Source organism: Paramisgurnus dabryanus, chromosome 5 (assembly GCF_030506205.2).
Source record: "Paramisgurnus dabryanus chromosome 5, PD_genome_1.1, whole genome shotgun sequence".
NCBI classification, from domain to species: Eukaryota; Metazoa; Chordata; class Actinopteri; order Cypriniformes; family Cobitidae; genus Paramisgurnus; species Paramisgurnus dabryanus.
The window spans coordinates 22160464-22180091 of record NC_133341.1 but is presented as its reverse complement, the minus strand read 5'-3'; the positions used below and the strand labels follow the sequence as shown (position 1 = coordinate 22180091).

The 19628-nt window shown below is 37.2% G+C and overlaps 2 protein-coding genes across 3 annotated transcripts; one reads left to right on the top strand and one right to left on the bottom strand.

The window, feature by feature from the left end:
- The first annotated feature begins 935 nt into the window (after positions 1-935).
- tmem150aa (transmembrane protein 150Aa) lies at positions 936-14843 on the top strand. Its single transcript, XM_065250323.2, has 8 exons — positions 936-1080; positions 4350-4594; positions 5451-5498; positions 5587-5673; positions 5757-5824; positions 7056-7183; positions 7588-7765; positions 12131-14843. Exons 2-8 carry the CDS (start codon positions 4530-4532, stop codon positions 12430-12432), a joined length of 876 nt encoding a protein of 291 aa, XP_065106395.1. The 5' UTR covers positions 936-1080; positions 4350-4529; the 3' UTR covers positions 12433-14843.
- A 349-nt stretch (positions 14844-15192) lies between these two features.
- rnf181 (ring finger protein 181) lies at positions 15193-19500 on the bottom strand. 2 transcript variants are annotated; one of them, XM_065250324.1, is made up of 6 exons: positions 19414-19500; positions 18740-18966; positions 18515-18648; positions 17021-17136; positions 15991-16065; positions 15193-15879 (listed from the first exon to the last, which is right to left on the bottom strand). In XM_065250324.1, exons 2-6 carry the CDS (start codon positions 18823-18825, stop codon positions 15820-15822), a joined length of 471 nt encoding a protein of 156 aa, XP_065106396.1. In that variant the 5' UTR covers positions 18826-18966; positions 19414-19500; the 3' UTR covers positions 15193-15819. The 2 variants fall into 2 exon arrangements, with proteins under 2 accessions (XP_065106396.1, XP_065106397.1); XM_065250325.1 differs by having other exon boundaries at positions 18740-18841.
- Between the last annotated feature and the right edge of the window lie 128 nt (positions 19501-19628).

Here is a 19628-nt window from a genome sequence, read left to right as displayed (position 1 = left end):
AAACACACTTGTAGCCAATCAGCAGTAAGGGGCGTGTCTATTAACCAACATCAGTGCCTGAGTTGTGCTTGTGTGTGGGGAGGGGGCTATCAAAAGAAGGTCCAGATTCTATTGGGGTAGGGGCTTGTTTGTTTAGGTGATTTTAAATATCAACATTGGCTTTCAGAGATCACGCACCCCGCCTTTAATTATTGAATTCATGTGTTTTAATCAGACCTATATCAACAAGCGTATAAAATCAAGCACCCAGCATGCTGTGTTTCTAACTTCAAAGGTGGATGTCACTTTTGAAATAAGAGAAATTTCTTTCCTGCTTGATTTTCCACAGTCAACTGTACATGGTATTATTGGAAAGTGGGAGCATTTAAGGACTAAAAAAGTCACTGAATGGGGTCAACGACCAACTCCATATTAACACCGTCGCTAAGGCAAATTGTTTAGTTAGTGTCTGTACACCTACAGTAGCCTATATGGGGTAAGTTGTCACATTGGGACACAGAATTGAAACAGGAGGTTTGGAAGTAACACAATGAGTTGCTCCTCCCCTTTTAAAGTAGCCAATAGAGTTAAGGTTACCTCACTGCCTAGATCTGATGAGATGCTGACCCACCGAATTGTGTAATAAAACGTTTATCTTTACTGGAGAAAGTAAAAAAACTTAAATATTTAGAAAAGCTTATATTCGATGTAATGTTTGTCAATGTTTTGGACCATGCTAATTTATAACATACTTTACCTAAAGTCGTTTTTTTATTTTTATGCGGACTTCAAAATAAATGCATATTTTTTCCACTGGGTGATATTTGAAAATCACATGTTTTATATATCTGACCGGGTGACAATGCAGTTATGTTTTTCCTTTAGATGGCGCTGCAACACCAGTCTCGATGGTCTAGCCCGCGAGTCATTATGGGTAATGTAGTTGAAGTCAACAAGTCGACACATTTAAAAGTATGCGTTTTGAATTGTCAAAAAACTACAGTTACAGTGACGAGCGAGTAGCGGGTTCAGTATCAGTGCCTTATCGTAAAGCAACACCAAGGTTGTGTGAGGTGGGAACCGGGAGTAGCAGGACTTAAGGTATGTGCTTATCAACGTCTTATTTGTTTATTTAACGTCAAGTTCACACGGATGTTATTGGCAGAACTCAGTCGCGTCTTTTGTAACGGTTTACATAATGTGATATTTTAGCTTTTTCCGACGTTAGTACTCGTTTCAAACGTTTGTGCGACTCTGTGGTTGTTTCAGTATCTTGCTACCCAGTGTTTTGTATATCACAGGCAAAAATGCTGTCTAGAAAGGCAGCTCACTGGATTTTTAAACACAGCCTGTTAGCCTAACGTAAGTTAGCAAACGAGCAACACGGAATAGCTCGTTTACACGAGAGAAATTAAATAAACAATAGTCCGATTTGCTTGATCTAAAGGTTCAACGATAGACACCTGTGTTGCACATTCATTTATACGGCACAGCTTAATGCAAATTAGTATTTGTGACAAGACATCAATAGCACACTAACCTGCTGGAGTTGTTTATGTCAACAGTGCTTTGTATCTTAAAGTTAGAAAAGAAATCTGATTAGATTCGTAGTTTAAACAAGCACAAATGTTTCTCCAATAGAGTTTAAGCAACATGAGTGCACCTGCTGTGTTAGCATAGGCTAACGTTACCTCACGAGCAGACTTCTCAGACAGCATTGTTCCCTTTTTATTAACCGTGGTCTTATTAAAGCTAAAGTATGGTAACCATGGTTTTTGATGGATTGCTTAACATTTGTAATGCGATAGTTATAATATTAATATGCTATGGTTAAACTATGGTTCCTGTAGTGAGATGCTAAATTTATGGTTACGAATGGTTTTGTTACAAACACCATAGTTTAAAGGTGCAGTGTGTAATTTTTAGAAGGATCTCTTGACAGAAATGCAAAATGATATACAAAACTATATTATCAGGGGTGTATAAAGACCTTTCATAATGAACCGGTATGTGTTTATTACCTTAGAACAAGACCCTTTTATCTACATACACTGAGGGTCCCCTTACATGGAAGTCACTATTTTGTGCCGCCATTTTTCTACAGAAGCCTTTAACGGACACATTTTTTTACTAAGTTGTCTCCGACGATGACATGTTTGTCTGGTGGCGGCTACCGTAGCTTCTCTATGTGTTTCAAAAGCGAGGGGTGAGCAGTGGACTAAGCCATTGGTTGCATTTCGTGACCTCACCACTAGATGCCGCTAAAATTTACACACTGCACCTTTAACCATGTTTGTTTTAAGTAAAGCCATTTTTTCATTTTTTAAGGAAGAGGCATCATTAATACTCATTAATAATGGTATAGCCAATGTATTATCAATTAATTAACATAATTTGTAAGTTGTCATCATGTCGCAGTCATGTGTGCAGATAAGGGATAGTTCACCCAAAAATGAAAATTCTGTCATTTCCTCACTCTCATGTTGTTACAAACCCAGATAAATTTCTTTGTTCTGAGGAACACGAAGAAATATATTTTGAGAAATGTTCCATTCGTGGACCCCATTCACTTCCATAGTAGTAAAAAATAGTGATGCACCGATGTATCGGCCGCCGATATGTATCGGCCGCCGATATGTATCGGCCGCCGATATGTATCGGCCGCCGATATGTATCGGCCGCCGATATGTATCGGCCGCCGATATGTATCGGCCGCCGATATGTATCGGCCGCCGATATGTATCGGCCGCCGATATGTATCGGCCGCCGATATGTATCGGCCGCCGATATGTATCGGCCGCCGATATGTATCGGCCGCCGATATGTATCGGCCGCCGATATGTATCGGCCGATTTTTGATGCATTTGAAACCATCAGCATCGGCAATAGCACGAGAAAGGCAGATACCGATTGTTTATTAAAGAACTGCATAAAGAAATCCATTTTATGTAAAAAAAAAAAATTGAGTTAATGTTGTTAATAAAATAAATGCTGAATAGCAAAAACCACCTTTGAAGGTTGTCATGCTGTCTTATTATATTTGTTTTAGCTTAATTTGTGCCTCTCTTATTATGTTGGTCAGAATGTTAATTAGATCAAATCCATGTTCAGTAAAAATTATTTGATGCAGAAATAAACTAGCTAATAGACCAACTGTATAGTATTGTTTACAAGTGTTTAATATCGGTATCGGCCAGAAGTTGTCTGTTTAAATCGGTATCGGCCCAAAAAAATCCTATCGGTGCATCCCTAGTAAAAAAGAATACTATCGAAGTAAATGGGGTCCACGAATGCTTTGGTTACAAATATTTTGTAAAATATCTTCCTTTGTGTTCATCAGAACAAAAAATAGAAAACAGGTTTGTAACAACATGAGGGCGACTAAATGATGACAGAATTTTCATTTTTGGGTGAACTATCCCTTTAAGTAAAACTTACATTTTTTAAACCAAAGTCAATAAACCTCTCAGGCTTTTGACTAGAAGTGATGTTGGTTATATATTAATCAGTAAGTGGAAAGGTGACAGACTGACTGCACTGACTGCATTTGCTTGGTAGTTAATATCCACATGAAGGTTTAATCTGTTCATTTTTTAATCTTATGTAAGATTCAGCAGTGCAGGTTATTCTGCTAGATTTCATATCTTTGTAATCTTAAATCAGAATGTATTAACAGGAAATCATATTAATTTTCGGCTGACATCACCACTTCTCCTTTAACACCTTCCTTTTAACCACTTGTCATTTACAAGATGTGGCAGTTCTGAGAAAAACTCAATACCTCGTTTTTCTTGTTAAATATATGAAAAGTTCAGATGCAACCCCCCCGACACGTATTTTTTAGTAAATTAGCATTTTTATAAGCACTTATGGCTTATTGATTAGTAACTGAAATGCCCTATTTTTACAAATGTCACCTTCGGTCATTTCATTTAACAAAAACAATGCAAAATCTCTAAAGATGCAACTAGAAACATTACAATTGATGAAAGTCAGAATGTAAAATGAAGAAACTGAACCACAGATTGGTAAGCGATGAAACTGCCATATTTGGGTTGTATTCATGCCCAAGTAGTCACAAGGTACTCAAGTTTGGAAGTCAAAACACGGTCGTGTCGCCTGCTGTCGTTCATCCTATTTATCTTCTGTGCACTTAGAGGACTTTGTTAAAAAATACATTTTGCGATAAGAATTTGCATCTGAGCTCTTCAAATCTTTTTAAAATGATCAAATTCTGTTTCATGTTGACTTCAAAGTTGTGTATATTTGCTGGTTTGATAATAATATGATAATTGACTCTGTACCTCTTTTATCAATTGCCCTCACTAATCTCTAACTTTCTTTATACATATAAACCCCACATGGATTAGGCCTGGATTTGGCATTTAAAGGGAAGGAGCATTGTGGCATCCCTCTCCTCCTCTCATGTCCCCTCCCTGTGTGTCCTTGGATGTCAGTGCCCCCTCGTCATCCCCCCTGTGTCTCCCCCTGTCAGTCCTCTGGGTTCCTCCCCCTCATGCTTGGGACAGAGGGACTTCACTGTCAGACCAATGACTGCCTGGATCATACTGCCCGTCAGCCTGGCTGCCTTCTCTATCACTGGGATATGGATAGTGTGAGTGTTTCAATGTGCTGTCACGTTGGAATTCACCACAATCTTTCTTTAGTTTATTATTAAACATAGCAAACTGTGTCATGTTAGTATTTTTAAACGCCACATGGATCACAGCACCCCCTAATGTGTGGTTCAGTTTTATTTCAGTGGCGACTCGTGACTGCTCATCTGAGGGCGCTAATTCAAAATAAGTGTTTGGAGTTTCATGTATGTTGCTTGTGTTTTCAACACAAGCACAAACACATTGATATGTGTTTGTTGCTTAATGTAAACCATGTGCAACATGTGTTTTGTCAAAATTAGTGCCTGCTGCACACGCGTCAAAACCGTTTATGATAAAAGACACGCTCACGTTTACAAAATACATGCAAGACTCTCCCTTAACACTAAACCTTGAATACGCATAAGATTATGTGAGTATCTGGCAAACACCAGCATCTCTTTTATCATAAACCCTTTAAACGCATCTGCAACAGGATCTCTCGACGCGCAGAACACATACATTGAAAAAAGGAACCACACACATGACGGGCTACATACATGTTGTGACGAACTTCACATCGAGCGCCGTCGAAAAAATAAGTCACTGGTCGCCACTGTTTTTTTTTTACATTCTGACTGTCATAACTTTCAGTGTTTCTAGTTGCAACTTTAGTGATTTTGCAACTTGTCCAAAAAAGTGGATTTTATATTGATTTTGAGATTTTCGCCAAAACGCTTGAATGTACTTAGAGGGTTTTGCAGCGAAACTATAAACCTAAACATACAAAAATTGTAATTTACAAGAAAACTATCAAATGGACTTAGAGGGTTTTGCATCTAAACTCTTCCGTTATGACTTTTTATGTGTTCTCAGATATGCCATGGCTGTAATGAACCACCATGTCTGTCCTGTCGAAAACTGGTAAGTGGAGCTTGTTTTGCTCAGTGTTTTTAAGTACGTATGGTTAACATCATCTGATGACCGCGATTGTCAACATGATTATTTTAAGGTCGTACAATGTGACATGCACAGCGGAAACTGCTAAGCCAGGCTTCCCAAAAACATGTTGTACTATTCAAGACATCCCCCTCATCAGGTAATTATTCTCGCTTTATTCTGAGCTTTCGATTACTTGCAGCATGACCTCACTGTGTCATCTTTTTCCTGATTTTTATTTAGCAAATGTGGATCTTACCCTCCGGAGAGCTGTCTGTTTAGTCTTATCGGCAATGTGGGAGCTTTCATGGGTAAGACTGTGTTGTCATACTTCCACATTTACTGTACTACACAGGCGGTGAAATCTCAGAAAATAGCAGAACAAAAGCATGAACAGACGTATATAGGGTCAAATCTAATTTAGTCACCGTGGCAGAGATGTCATACAACCATAGAGTATGGTGCAAAAGCCCCAACCAGCTTTGTTGTAAGTTTTAATGGTCATCTATATTTATTTTTCGCTTTCTTTATTAGGATTCAAACACCAAATACAGTGAACATGTACACAAAATGTATAAATAACACTCAAAATGGCTTCTTCTAGCAAAATTCAGTATTTAGTGTGACCTCTTTTGGCACATCTTGAACTTTTTTGGAAGTCCTGAAGTCATTAAATAAGAATTAGAAATTTGTGTTTTGTTTCATTTAGGTTTAAGAGAGCATGCAGGTTCCTGCTATTGCTCAAGTATAAGAGGATGTCACACTCGATACAAAACATTAAAAACTGATTCTTTTATTATTATTATTTAATACGCCATACAAATTTCCTGTATTTTCTAGTTGTATTTTAATAAAGAAAGAGACTAAGAAATAATTATATATGGTCATTTTACCTTTGCTAAAACACAAAATCTAATGGTGGCATAAGACTTTTGCACAGTATATACAGTATATATCTGCATTAGGGGCCATGATGCCTATTGCATAATCACTTATGATAGTTTTACTATGTTGCTTCATCATTTGTTTCGTATTGGTTGAGCTGAGCCGATATGGTGCAACTGCAAGATTAAGGGTTGGATTTCTGTCATCTGCTTCTATGTTTATCATATGTTGATGTGAAATCTACTGTATAAGATACTAATATCTTATAGAAAATGTAATGAAAATAATTAGAAATGTGTGCACATGCACAGCTTAAAGGCAAAGCATGTACTGTATATACAATGGCCCTATAAAGTGTTTGGATACTTAGGCTAAGCTTAAAATCAAATGTCTTTGCAAAGTGTTTCGGAATATGTAAATACGTTCTGAGAAAAAAATCAAGCATCATTTGTTTGCAAATTCAAATGGGTTTGGTATTGTAGTTTCTTATGGATATACATGCAATATAACCAAAATTCAGATATTTAAGAATACTTGGATTACAGTAATCTTACTTGGTACAAAACATAATTGCTAATGCTCTGTTACACAACATTATGGAACTGAAAGAAGAAATTTGTCATCATGTGAGATTTTCTGTTCTTCTTCTGCTTATAGTGATTATGGTGTGTCTGCTTCGGTACGCTCAGATCATCGAGCACAGGAACCACTGCTGGCTCAACACAAGTGGATTGGTGTCTGGATGCACCAATGCTGTGGGGCTGGTCATAGTGGGCAACTTTCAGGTTTGAGACCTCTTAGATCATTATTATGATGTGGTAAATGCTGTTATATGAGATGATGAAGATATTAGGGGCTGCCTCTTCCTCACGGGTCGTAAATTCAGTGCATCAGACTGATGCGTTGATCATCAGCATCAGTGTTTCAAGGAGCTTGATGTTCTCAAAGTGATTAGTATTGATCCTCGAAGACAGCCATCTCATCCCTCAGAATGGATTTTAGGAGGAATTTCACTCCCTCCTCCTCATAAGTGCCTTTATCCGCGTGCTGAGTGTGCAGTGTGGAAGTTTCTTTTTTGGGGGGAGACAAACTTGAGGGTGGTCTAAATGGTATTTGTTGTGTTTTGTTTTCGATGCATTGTGCGATGCTTTGTTGTCAGGGTATTAACACTTGATGCTTTCTTGACCAGGTGGACCATGCTAAAACACTGCACTACGTAGGTGCGGGTGCTGCCTTCCCAGCAGGCATTCTGTTCATATGTTTGCAGTGTGTGTTGACCTATCGGGTGGCTGTCACCGCTCTGGACCACTGGATGGCTCATGTACGCGTGGCACTGGGCATTGGTGCCCTCCTTGCTTTGGTTCTCAGTATCCTTTCTTGTTGAGTGCGAATGTTTATTTATTGATTTTTACTTTTTTAAATAATTTCACTTGACATGTCATGCATTGCTTACTTGACTTTAAAGGGACACTCCACTTTAAAAAAAAAAATAAGCTCTTTTCTAGCTCCCCTAGAGTTAAACATTTGTCACCATTTTTATCATAGCTTAGCATAATTCATTGAATCCGATTAGACCATTAGCATCGCTAACCAAAGAGTTTCGATATTTTTAAAACTTAAAACTTGACTCTTCTGTAGTCACATTGTGTACTAAGACTGACGGAAAATTAAAAGATGCAGTTTTCTAGTCAGATATGGCTAGGAACTATACTCTCATTCTGGCGTAATAATCAAGGACTTTGCTGCTGTAACATGGCTGCAGGTGGCGTAATGATATTATGTAGCGCCTAAAATAGTCCCCTGCTATTAAGTAACCAAGGGGCCTATTATGGGCAGTGTGTAATATCCCTACGCCTGCTGCAAAACAGCAGCAAAGTCCTTGATTATTACGCCAGAATGAGAGTATAGTTCCTAGCCATATCTGCCTAGAAAATCACAACTTTTGATTTTTCTTCGGTCTCAGTACACAATGTCACTACAAGAAGGGTCAAGATTTAAATAGGAAAAATATCGAAATTCTTTGGTTATTTTTGAGCGCGATTCTAAATTGTCTAATCAGATTCAATTGATTATGCTAAGCTATCCTAAAAGTGGTTCTGCCAGACCCGGAGATCGGCTGAATGGATTACAAAACGGTAAAAATTGAATGTTTAACCCTAGGGGAGCTGGAAAATGAGCATATTTTCAAAAAAAGTGAAGTGTCCCTTTAAGGCTACAAAACCTGTGCGTACACTCATACAGATCCAATGAAGGTTGATTGTTCGACAATGATCTTAGTTGCCACAGGGCGCAAATCTTGTTTACACTGGTGTATATTCAAATGTTGCACCTAAAGATGACAACAGTGATGCCAAGTGTCACAGGTAACATACTGTGCCAAATTTGAACATGAGCATGGTTTACATCACGATCCACAAGCCCCTGACTCTAATATCATAGTGCGGGTATAATCCAATTGCTTAACCAAATATTGGCATGGAAACGGATGAGCTCAGAGTCTTCCAGCTTTTCTGCTTCATCTCTCCTGTGTTCATCAATGATTTATAAATTGTTTCTTTCAAACTGGAACAAAAAGGGGTGGCGGCTGGATGATGTAACTGTGAACAGCTAATTAACAAGTCTGTCCGTAAATAATCCATAGATTTCATCACTAGTTCCATAGTGACCAGCTGTTTCATGAGCTATTACTGTGAATTGTTCGATTTTACATTTGCATCAAGCGGATGCTTTTATCCAAAGGGAGGGAAACAATGGAAGCAATCAACACCGTACACGATGCCAATAACACCAAATTATCATTTATTTTAGGAAAGAGTAGGAGAAATAGAAATAAGTGCTAGTATTACTATGTGAGGTGTAGATAAAAAGATCTGTCTGAAGATGGGTAACAACTCATCCGATCTTCAAACAGATGTAGACAATTTTTTGATTTTCCCCGAAGCTTAATTTCTATAATTGTTTGGTGCATGTGGCCACATCTCTCAGTCGCAGTAACTCAATTCCCTGCTGAGTTAAATGTTCCTGCTGACCTTTACATAACATCCAGTAAATGATTGTAATATTATCACACTCTTATTGTAAAGTGGATGGCTCTTATAACAGTGACAAGTGAGGTGCTTCTTACACAGAAGAGCTCACAAGCCATTGTTCTGTGCAGATCTAAAGCTGCAATCTGTAACCTGATTAAGTTGAAAACAAAAATCAGTTATTGAGAAAGTACATAAAAATGTGTGTGTCTCTACCTTTCCTCCCATTCGCCACCGTAGGTTTATAATAATGATTTAAATGCAAATGAAGATACTTGAAACATGAAAATGATGGGAAGCACACAGTTGACTTCCATGGTATTTGTTTTTCCTACCATGGAAATCAGTAGGTACTGTCAACTGCGTGGTTACCATCATTTATCAAAATATCTTCATTTGTATTCAACAGAACAAAAGACAGAAACTCACAGGTTTAGAATACCATGACGGTGAGAGAATTTTCTTTTTTAGGTGAACTATCCCTTTTAAGGAAAACACCACCGTTTTCAATATTTTACTATGTTTTTACCTCGATTTAGACAAATTAGTACATACCTATCTTTTTTCAATGCGTGCACTTTTAATTTTTGTACAGCGCTTCTTGAATGTGTTAGCATTTAGCCTAGCTCCATTCATTCCTATGGCTCCAAACAAGTTTTTTTATTTTGTGCCACCATACTTACTCGTGTAACTACTCATGTAAGAGTCTTTAAATAGGGAAAACATGGAAGTGTTTGCTGGCTTCTAAATTCATTCCTGTTTGGAGCCATAGGAATGAATGGTGCTGTTCAAAGATTAAAAGTGCACACATTTAAAAAAAGATAGGTATGTTTTCATTTTTTTAAGTTGAGGTAAGAACATAGTAAAATATTGAAAGACGGTGGTGTTTTCCTTTAAGGTATGATGATTTTATTTATGAAAAAGGCTATGATAATGATTATTACTATTAATCACTATTAAAAGTAATTTTTCATGAAAAAAATTGCATAACAGTGACTGTATTTAGGGTATGGGAGTGTATAGGGTAAGGTCATTGGCTAGTTTTGGGTTAGTTTTAATAAACAGTATAGGCCATAGGGCTGGTTTTGCTATCCAGAGCTGGCCACCCTTCATTAAAGCAACAAATGATGTTCTCACAAAGTGACAAATGCCAAAACATAAATATTTTGAGAATAAAAGTACTCCTTGAATCTCTTCCTAATTCAATCACATGTTTTTGTGTTTACCTGAGGCTATTTACACCTGGTATTACCTCATTCCCGCCAGCCTTTTTTTTTTTTTTTTGAAAAGTTGCCCACCAGCATTTTTTGTGTTTTCATGCCTTTCAGGAAAATCTTCTTCTAAAAATATGTAAACATACAAATATATCAACTGAAAGAACAGACCCTCTGTTTTCAATCAAACAAACAAAACAGGAAAAAAATGTCATCCTATTTATATTTTTTCTCTGCTCATAAACTCTTAAAGGGACAGTAAGTAGGATTTTAAGTGTTTTGTTAGTCAAAATCAATGTCTTTATTCATAAATATGTCCTCATTGGTGTCAAATGACCTCTGCCAATGATCTTTCTGTGTAAGCTTAGAATTTCTTCTTTTTACTTACATTGAACGGGTAGTATCCGAGGAGGCTTCCATGTCGTTCTGCCATATTGATAAACTATAATAGCAGAGAGGGACAAAAAGCACTAGCCTACCAACGCGTTTTCAGAGCGAGCAAGTGTGACAGCTAAAACAGACAAGGAGATCAGTGAGTACTAGGGATGTAACGATTCAATCGCGGTCCCCATTAAAAATGCCTGTCTGAAATCGATTCTGAATCGCAAGGCTGCGATTCTTTGTTTTATGCACAGCTTGTGCGTGTACAACGGCATTTGGTCAGTAGGAAGTCCTTATTAATCTAACATCATTATGAGTCGGAGTCGTTTATAACGTGCGTTTAAAAAAGCAACACTCGTTAAGCAAAATCATTCAAAATATTCTTTATTATCATGAAAATACCTGAAACAATTTGAAGAACAGCGTATAAATATTCCTGTGTAGACATTTCCTGGAATAGTGTTTGCAATGATACTTCTTGTGTGGCACAAAGGGAGTTTCTGCATGAGAGCGCCCCCTGGTTGAGAAAATGCGCATTTGCACAGTTAATCGTTACACCCCTAGTGAGTACATAACGCCTACCGTAGTTGCAACACACATTTGGAAAAGCGAGGCGCAAGAGAGCACTGTTCGTTTGAATGCAAAACACAATTTCACCACTAGATCGAGGTAAATCCTACTTACTGTCCCTTTAAATATGGGTATTTTCTCCAAAAATAATTTTTTTTTAGCAAAAAGCATTTCTGTGAAGGAATTTTGTTAGAGATCAGATTCAGAACGAAGATCAAAACTTACATCGAGTTTAAAATTAATAAATAAATTGCGGTATTACAGATTACCAACACATTTCTGGCGACCCGAGTTCGCATCCTGGCTTCAGGTCCTTAGCTGATCCCATACCCCTCTCTCTACCCTGTACTTTCCTGTCGTCTCTTGATTAATGTCTATCAAATAAAGGCAAAATGGCCCAAAGAAAATGAACAAAAGAGACAAATTAAAACACCACTTGTGATCCGATGGACCAAAACACATCTTAATACCTGCAGGTGTAAACAGGGCCCCAGTTACTCAATTATTAAAAACATTTACAGTCCTTGACCAGCTCCTTCAGGTGGAGTATTCTTCATCCACGAGAGCTTCATGCTACAGCACGCGGCAGCCATCTGCGAGTGGGTCTTCACCGTAGTCGTCCTTGTATTTTATGGAACTTTCACCTATGAATTTGGCACCGTCACAACGGACACCATGTTGGCCGGCCTCCAGCGCAGTTTCTCGCATGGGTCTAGTGTCATTATTGGAGACGACGTCCAAGTAGGGTCCCTGGGAGGTAGTGCAACAAAGGGGTTGAAATCCCCAGGAAGCAGTACCTCCACCCATCTGAACTGCACTCCTGAGAACACGGCAATGCTTTAACCCTTTTACTATCACACACATCAGCGCACGCACACACACGGTCATGTACTGCCGGGTGGGAGGCCTTACACTTGTGATCGGATCAGAGGCAAAGATAAAACAATACAAGTGTCGAGAAACCGTCCTGTTAACGTCAATAAAGATTAAAATTCAATTGGGTTTACAGGTGTTACCGTTCATACTGACATACAATTTGAGATTTTGATAAGATTTGTCCACCTAATTTGTCTTTATTTCTTGCAAGATTTTGTTGGACAGATTGGATATATTTTTAAATAATTGTGGCAGAATAAGTATTTTTAGCTCTATTTTAAGGCTGTTGTTTTTGTAGTGTGGGTCACATGGTTAGTGAGGTTAGTTTATTTTGCTTAAACTGATGCACTGCGCGATTGAAAATATTTTAACAGTCACGTTTGCACAAATGTTTCAGGGGTGTGTCTCATTCAGCTTGCTAATAGATGATTTGCACGTAACACAATTAAATAAAATTCATTTCACTTTAATAGTTCATAGAATTACAGACTATCAGAATTCAAGTATTATATTTTCAAATAGTGAATGTTTAAAATGTGGATGGGGCCGTACCCTTTGTGCACCATCATTTTGGAATTCGAAAAAAAAAACGATTTTAGTTCAAATCTAATTTAAACTCTTATATTAAATTGTAATATAATACAAAATAATTTATTGTAAATTGTATTGGTGGCCTTTTTGTTAATTTAGTTGGCTTGTTTCGATCCTGTTTTATTTTTGTATCCTGATGATGATGTGGATCTTGTTTTTCCACTTGGGGGGAAGTGATGTAATGTTACACCAGCTGTAATTCCGCTCTTCTTGTCGTTTAATACATTTTAGAGTTAGTCAAATTTTTCTGTACCTTTACGGCAGGTACAGGTGAAAGTTTTTTTTTTATATATTTCTTCTTTCAAATTAGTTTTTTATATTGCCTCTGTCTTACGGGTCATGATAACCATTCACAAAATGTCACATCTGGTCACACAGTGACTGCATGCATATCTTTATACATTGTTAACAGTCGTTTTGTGCAGTTTCGTGCATAACTACTCTTTAACCGGTGTTGAGTGAGTTATATTTTACTTAACCACAAAGGTTTTTTATTTTGTTGTTGCCAAAGGATGCATTTCACTGTATGCCTTTTGATTTGATAACTTTCATGGATGCCATTGTTTGTTTAGTTGCAGGACACAGCCAGTGATAAAGCTGCGTCATTTACAAAATTATGCCAGTGCAGTACAGCAATATTATTACATTTAAGAATGATTAATGAATGACAATTAATCGGTCTCCAGGCTGGAACCTAGGAAACCATATTTGTACTTTCTGAGGGTTAAGTGGTTATGGTGGCCTTAATGTTATTGTAGTATCTGTGTGATGATTTCAAACTGTCGATCAAAGGGTCCTGATCGCAGATTCATTATGCTTCGATGTTTAAGCTTCACACAGTAATTTTACTCTCTGTATGCGTTTTTCAGTGGGACAAATACGTTTTATGCCTATGATACCATTGTAAATTTAGATGTGGTCTCTCTAGGCACCATAGCATTATGTGTTTATCTTTGTTGTCACTATTATTGGAATAGAAAGCTGCTCTCACGCATTTATTTCATTGCTACCTCTACAATTATTAGTTGATCATTACATCATACCCAAGTCAACTCAAGCCAAACTGCAAACGTTATAGAGGAACAGTGAAAATAAATAGTAAAAAGTTTTTTTTTATTGTTTGAACCTAAAGATGTTGTCATTTCTCATTTAATGCCTGTTTTGTCGCATCAGTGTGTAACCGATGTGATGGACTACAACAGTTATTATAAACTACATGCAAACTTTACATTTTATTTAGTGCACATATTAGCAATCATGTATAGGTCACTTTAGGGCAAGAAATTTTGTTGGGATTTCAGACTTTTCTTTTTGTTCAGTTTGGTAAATTGACTGATATTTTGATTACTTATTTTACCAACACTTGCATTATATGTACTTGCCAGCCTACACACATTATTTGCATTCAGATATATTAGGTTAAGTATCACTGCATAAAGAACGGCCAGGCACTAGTAAGTAAGTATTTTTAGTCAGATAAGTAAAATTGCTGGCTTTGGTTTATGATGTTTCTTTTTTCTGACTTTCATTTGTTCAATAGAAGTTATTTTTCCGATGCCTTTCAATGATGTAGTTGACGTATTTTTTAATCAACACAATGTCTGTTGGGAATGGAACAATGATGTAAGATTCACACTCCAAAAACGAAACAATGCAAAGAATATTTTTATTTTATAAATATACTTATGTACTCAGATTTATGCATCATTTCAATGATTTCTTTTGACAAAAGATTTATATTGAATAGCTACCAAAACATCCAACGAGAATAAACAAGTGTATATGTATTTTTGTCTGTGATCATTTGAAGATTAATGACATACACGGAATGTATACAATTCAATACGTATAAGAAAATATGAAAAAGATGTCATTTGCAATTCATTTTTAAGAATCTAGATATGTTCTGCTTCCTGCTTTTGTGCAGTCTTTACAACATTGAGTGAACCTGCCTGAGAAATCCAGGCTAAATCTCAAGCGTCAAAGTTTGATTTCAGTCTTTGACATGGCCTTACTCAGTCAGTATTAAAGATATCAAGGTTATATTTTCACACAGTGTTCTTTACACTATGGATGAATTTATGTAGACAACAGTAAATCACAAATAAAAATGACTTTAGCTGGGTTTTCACAGGCTGAGTCACAATTATAATATTAAATAGGGCACTTTGGGGCGGTTTCCCGAACAGGGATTAGACTAGTCCTAGACTAAAATAAATGTAAGAGCTGTCCAAACTGAAAACAACTTGCACTGACATGTTAAAATACATCAGTGTCCTTTGTTTTGCCTCAAAATGCACACAAGTAATGTTTTTAGTAAGGCATGTTTGTTGAAACTAATTATTTTTTTCTAATTAAACTTAAGGTCTTGTCCGGCTTAAGCTAAATACTGTCTGGGAAGCCACGTCGGAACCTATGACACCGATAAAAGGTTTCTCAGCACTACAGAAATTGCTTTCAGAAAGCAAAACATATTGATACTAAATTATGGATCAAATCGATGTCATTTCACACTACAACATTTAAACTCCTTACTATGATCAATAAAACATTTAATAAAAGTGAAGAGGCATCTATGAAGCTACGTTGCTAGTGACATATTTCATACAAACAGTTTTCGGTGCATAGCGATACAAAAAAAAAACATTTAAAACATGGCTGTTTCTTCAAGTACGAGCACACTCAATGATTTCAAAGTCTGGTCCCTGCACATTTAACTCACTTTTAACAAACTGAGTGTCATTCATATTCAGTCCTCAGAGGTCATGTATACATGGCTCCATGTAGATCTTCTAGCCTGTGTTCTCTTTGTCTTCTCCGTTCCTGTGGAATATAAATACATTCAGTAACAGAAGAATACATTTAATATAGAAATTAACAATGAACGTGCAAAGTACTGGACAGTAAAGTCAAATAAGAAAACAGCTAAGTCACCTTATCTTTTTTAAACTCCTCATAGTCTGGATTGTCAGTGGGTAATTCAAGTCGACACAATGGACAGGAATTGGTCTGTAAAAATATAACATTTATGATTATGAGTAATTCTAAAATACTAACGATTTTTACATTTACTTTATACTTTATTAGTCCCATCGCTGGGAAATTTGTCTTGGACAACGTGCAAGTCAGTACATACCTTATAATAAAGCATGCATTAAAAATACATAAAAACACAATGGCAGTTCACAGTATTTTTCCTCTGTTTAAAGCTTTGATTGCAGTGGGAACAAATAAATGTTTCAATCGATTTGACCTGCTCATCGAGACCCTGTATCTCTTTCCAGATGGTAGTAATTTAAAATTATCCTTCAGGATATGAGTCTCGTCCCCGACAATTTTCTTGGCATGGTTTCAAATGGCGGCATCAAACAACTCTTGTACCGATTTCTCCTCACCTCCTATAATTTTAAAAGCATTTTGCACCAGACGTCCTAACCTGGATTGTAGCTGGACAGTCAAATTACCATACCATGCGGTGATACCATATCTTATCAAGCTCTCAAAAACAGACTGGTAAAACAAGTGCATGATCTTTTGGTTCGCTCCAAACGCTTTTAACCTACGTAGAAAGTATAACCTGGTTCCCTTAAAAATGTAAGTTGATTTGACTTAAAAATATTAGTTGACTTTAAAAAGCAAAAAAATTGTGTCATGTAGTTGTGTCAGTAATGGAGGTGGTGATGGCGCAGTGGATAAGACACACGCCTTTGGTGTGAGAGACCTGGGTTTGAATCCACTGTGACACACCATTGTGTCCCTGAGCAAGACACTTAATCCCTAGTTGCTCCAGAGCCGTGTGACCTCTGACATAGCAAATGTAAGTTACTTTGGATAAAAGCATCAGCTAAATGAATAAGTAAGTAAGTAATGTAATATTTTTGAGTTGAGTTACTTCAAAATTTTAAGGCAACCGGGTAACTTACTTTACCAACTTAATTTTTTACAGTGATCAGCATAGACGTACCTTACTGAGCCATGGCAGGATACACCCCGTGTGAAACATATGCTTACATGGCATCTCTCTTACTGTCTCTTGCTCCTCAAACTCCAATAAACACACCGGACACTTCAGTCCTTTATCTGGCAAATGAAGAATGTGAACCAGAGGAAAGTAGCAGACATGGATTTAAAGGGGCACTTCACTTTTTTGAATATATGCAAATTTTCCAGCTCCCCTAGAGTTAAATGTTTGATTTTTACCGCTTTGGAATCCATTCAGCCGATCTCCGGGTCTGGCACTAGCACTTTTAGCATAGCTTAGCACAGAGGTGGGCACAAATACATCAAAATCTATTTTCGTTACAAACTACAAAATAAAATACAAAATACTGATGTGAAAAAAGTTATTAGTCTTTTGAAAATACAAAACTACTCCTACAATAATCTTAAGTCTTTTATTATTACTGAAAGGTCAATTACACAAATATGAGAAATGTGTACATTCAAAATGGCGAAGTAGCAAACTAAAAAAGCATGGGCATTTCACTAAATCTCTACAGGGCCTGAAATAGCTTTCTTACATATTATGCTAAGCTAAGTTCACATCAAGGGTGTGATAGGCTGCCACAAAAGGTGGCATTGTAGCCATATTATCACTGTTACTCTACTCGTGCCTTAAGGCTTAATTAAGCATAGAGAGACATTTCCTCACAAATGCCTTTAAGAGGAACAGAGCCACTTCTCCTGTGTTCAACACATCCCTTTCTTGGAGGGAGCCCAGTCTACAGGGTGTCACGTAATTTTCGTGCATCTAACCTGGACATTGTCATTGCCAAAATCAGACCGAAAATATGGCAAAATCATTTTGGATGGAAAATTTTAATTTGCGATTTTCTAGGCAGATATGGCTAGGAACTATACTCTCATTCTGGTGTAATAATCAAGGACTTTGCTGCCTAACATGGCAGCAGCCGAAATCGTCCCCTTAGTAACTTTGAATAGCAGGAGACTATTTTCGGGCACCGCGTAATATCATTGCGCCTGCTGCAGCCATGTTACGGCAGCAAAGTCCTTAATTATTACACCAGAATGAGAGTATAGTTCCTAGCCATATCTGCCTAGAAAATCGCAACTTTAATTTTCCATTGGTCTAAGTACACGATGTAACTACAGAAGAGTCAAGTTTGAAGTAGGAAAAATATCGAAACTCTTTGATTATTTTTGAGCGTGATGCTAATGGTCTAATCAGATTCAATGGATTGTGCTAAGCTATGCTAAAAGTGGTACCGCCAGACCCGGAGATCAGCTGAATGGATTACAAAATGGTTTAACTCTTAGGGAAGCTGGAAAATGAGCATATCTTCAAAAAAAGTGGAGTGTCCCTTTAAGAGATAATTGCTTGCATTACCACCCCCCACTCATACTGCAATATGCCATAATGATTTGTTTGATTTACAGTGTCATTGTCTTGAATGGATGTATTGTAATAAGAGCAGACTGTTAAACAATAGATGGTTACCTGCTTGTTCAGGGGAGATAATGACCACAGGAAGACTCTGAACCACAGTCTTTGCTGCAGGAGGGGGGAGTCGCTGGTCCCAGTCCGACAAATCAAATGAACCCGAGTCTATGTCTAGGCCCTGCATTAGAGACCTACCCAAACGTTAATAACATTAATAACAAGTTCAGGCAGAAATGAATTAAATGTTTTTAGCCCATCACGATGGTGTCAAATTTTAGTTACCTTGCAAGTTCCAGCAGGGCATTCTGTCGGTACTGTTCTTCGGGATTTGTTGGTTCACAGTCATGTTCATCAAAGTATGAAGTCATTTCTGAACTAATTCACCTGATAGACCCATAAATAAAGTCTGGATGACATTTAGCACTGAACATGAATTGTGATGGCCTAAAGATTCTAACCCATGTTTTAAAATGTTGCTGATTCACTCCCACACAGCATTAGTCCAGGAACTGAAGAGTAAAAAAACTATTGTATCACCATGATGGCCTTTATCTGTTACTATAGTTCATAACAAACGTTTGATTTATTTAAATATAATAGAACTGAAAAGCCACACATTTATTACCCTGTTTCTATGGTTCTACTATGGTAACAATAAATAAACCACTGTTATTAGACTGAAAAAACATATAAACAATACATAAGGTGTAGACAACACTATCCGCAATTAAATTAATTTAAGCGATTTACATTTTTTTTTACAGATACAAGCTGGCATCAATGTTATCATTAACACAAAAACCCTGCTAGCCGGTTAGCATATGGTTTCAAACTTATGTACCATTACAATACTCACTGAACCTAATAAAATATAACAAACCTTGCTTGTGTAAAAAAAGGGGGAATATTACAGTAAATTCGACCCTAAACGGCTTTTGTCTTGTAAAATCACTTACTGTTTTGAATTTGCTGATCATCAGGGATGAAACTTGTTTCACTGCACTGTCAGCGCGAACAAAACAAACCCTCTCGCGATATTTGCGGGATGACAGGAGTTGCCAGATTGGGTTACAAAAACTCCTCATGCATATTAGCATGTCCTGCTTTATTTGATGTAACATTTTCACATGCCCGCGTATTTATTTGCTTATTATGTATATATTACCTTAAT

Coding starts and splice junctions, on each gene's coding strand:
- tmem150aa (XM_065250323.2), top strand. CDS start 4,530: ATGACTGCCTGGATCATACTGCCCGTCAGCCTGGCTGCCTTCTCTATC. Junction 4,595..5,450: donor ATCACTGGGATATGGATAGT/GTGAGTGTTTCA, acceptor ATGTGTTCTCAG/ATATGCCATGGCTGTAATGA. Junction 5,674..5,756: donor CAAGACATCCCCCTCATCAG/GTAATTATTCTC, acceptor ATTTTTATTTAG/CAAATGTGGATCTTACCCTC.
- rnf181 (XM_065250324.1), bottom strand. CDS start 18,825: ATGACTTCATACTTTGATGAACATGACTGTGAACCAACAAATCCCGAA. Junction 17,137..18,514: donor TATCTCCCCTGAACAAGCAG/GTAACCATCTAT, acceptor TTCATTTGCCAG/ATAAAGGACTGAAGTGTCCG. Junction 16,066..17,020: donor TCCTGCCATGGCTCAGTAAG/GTACGTCTATGC, acceptor ATATTTTTACAG/ACCAATTCCTGTCCATTGTG.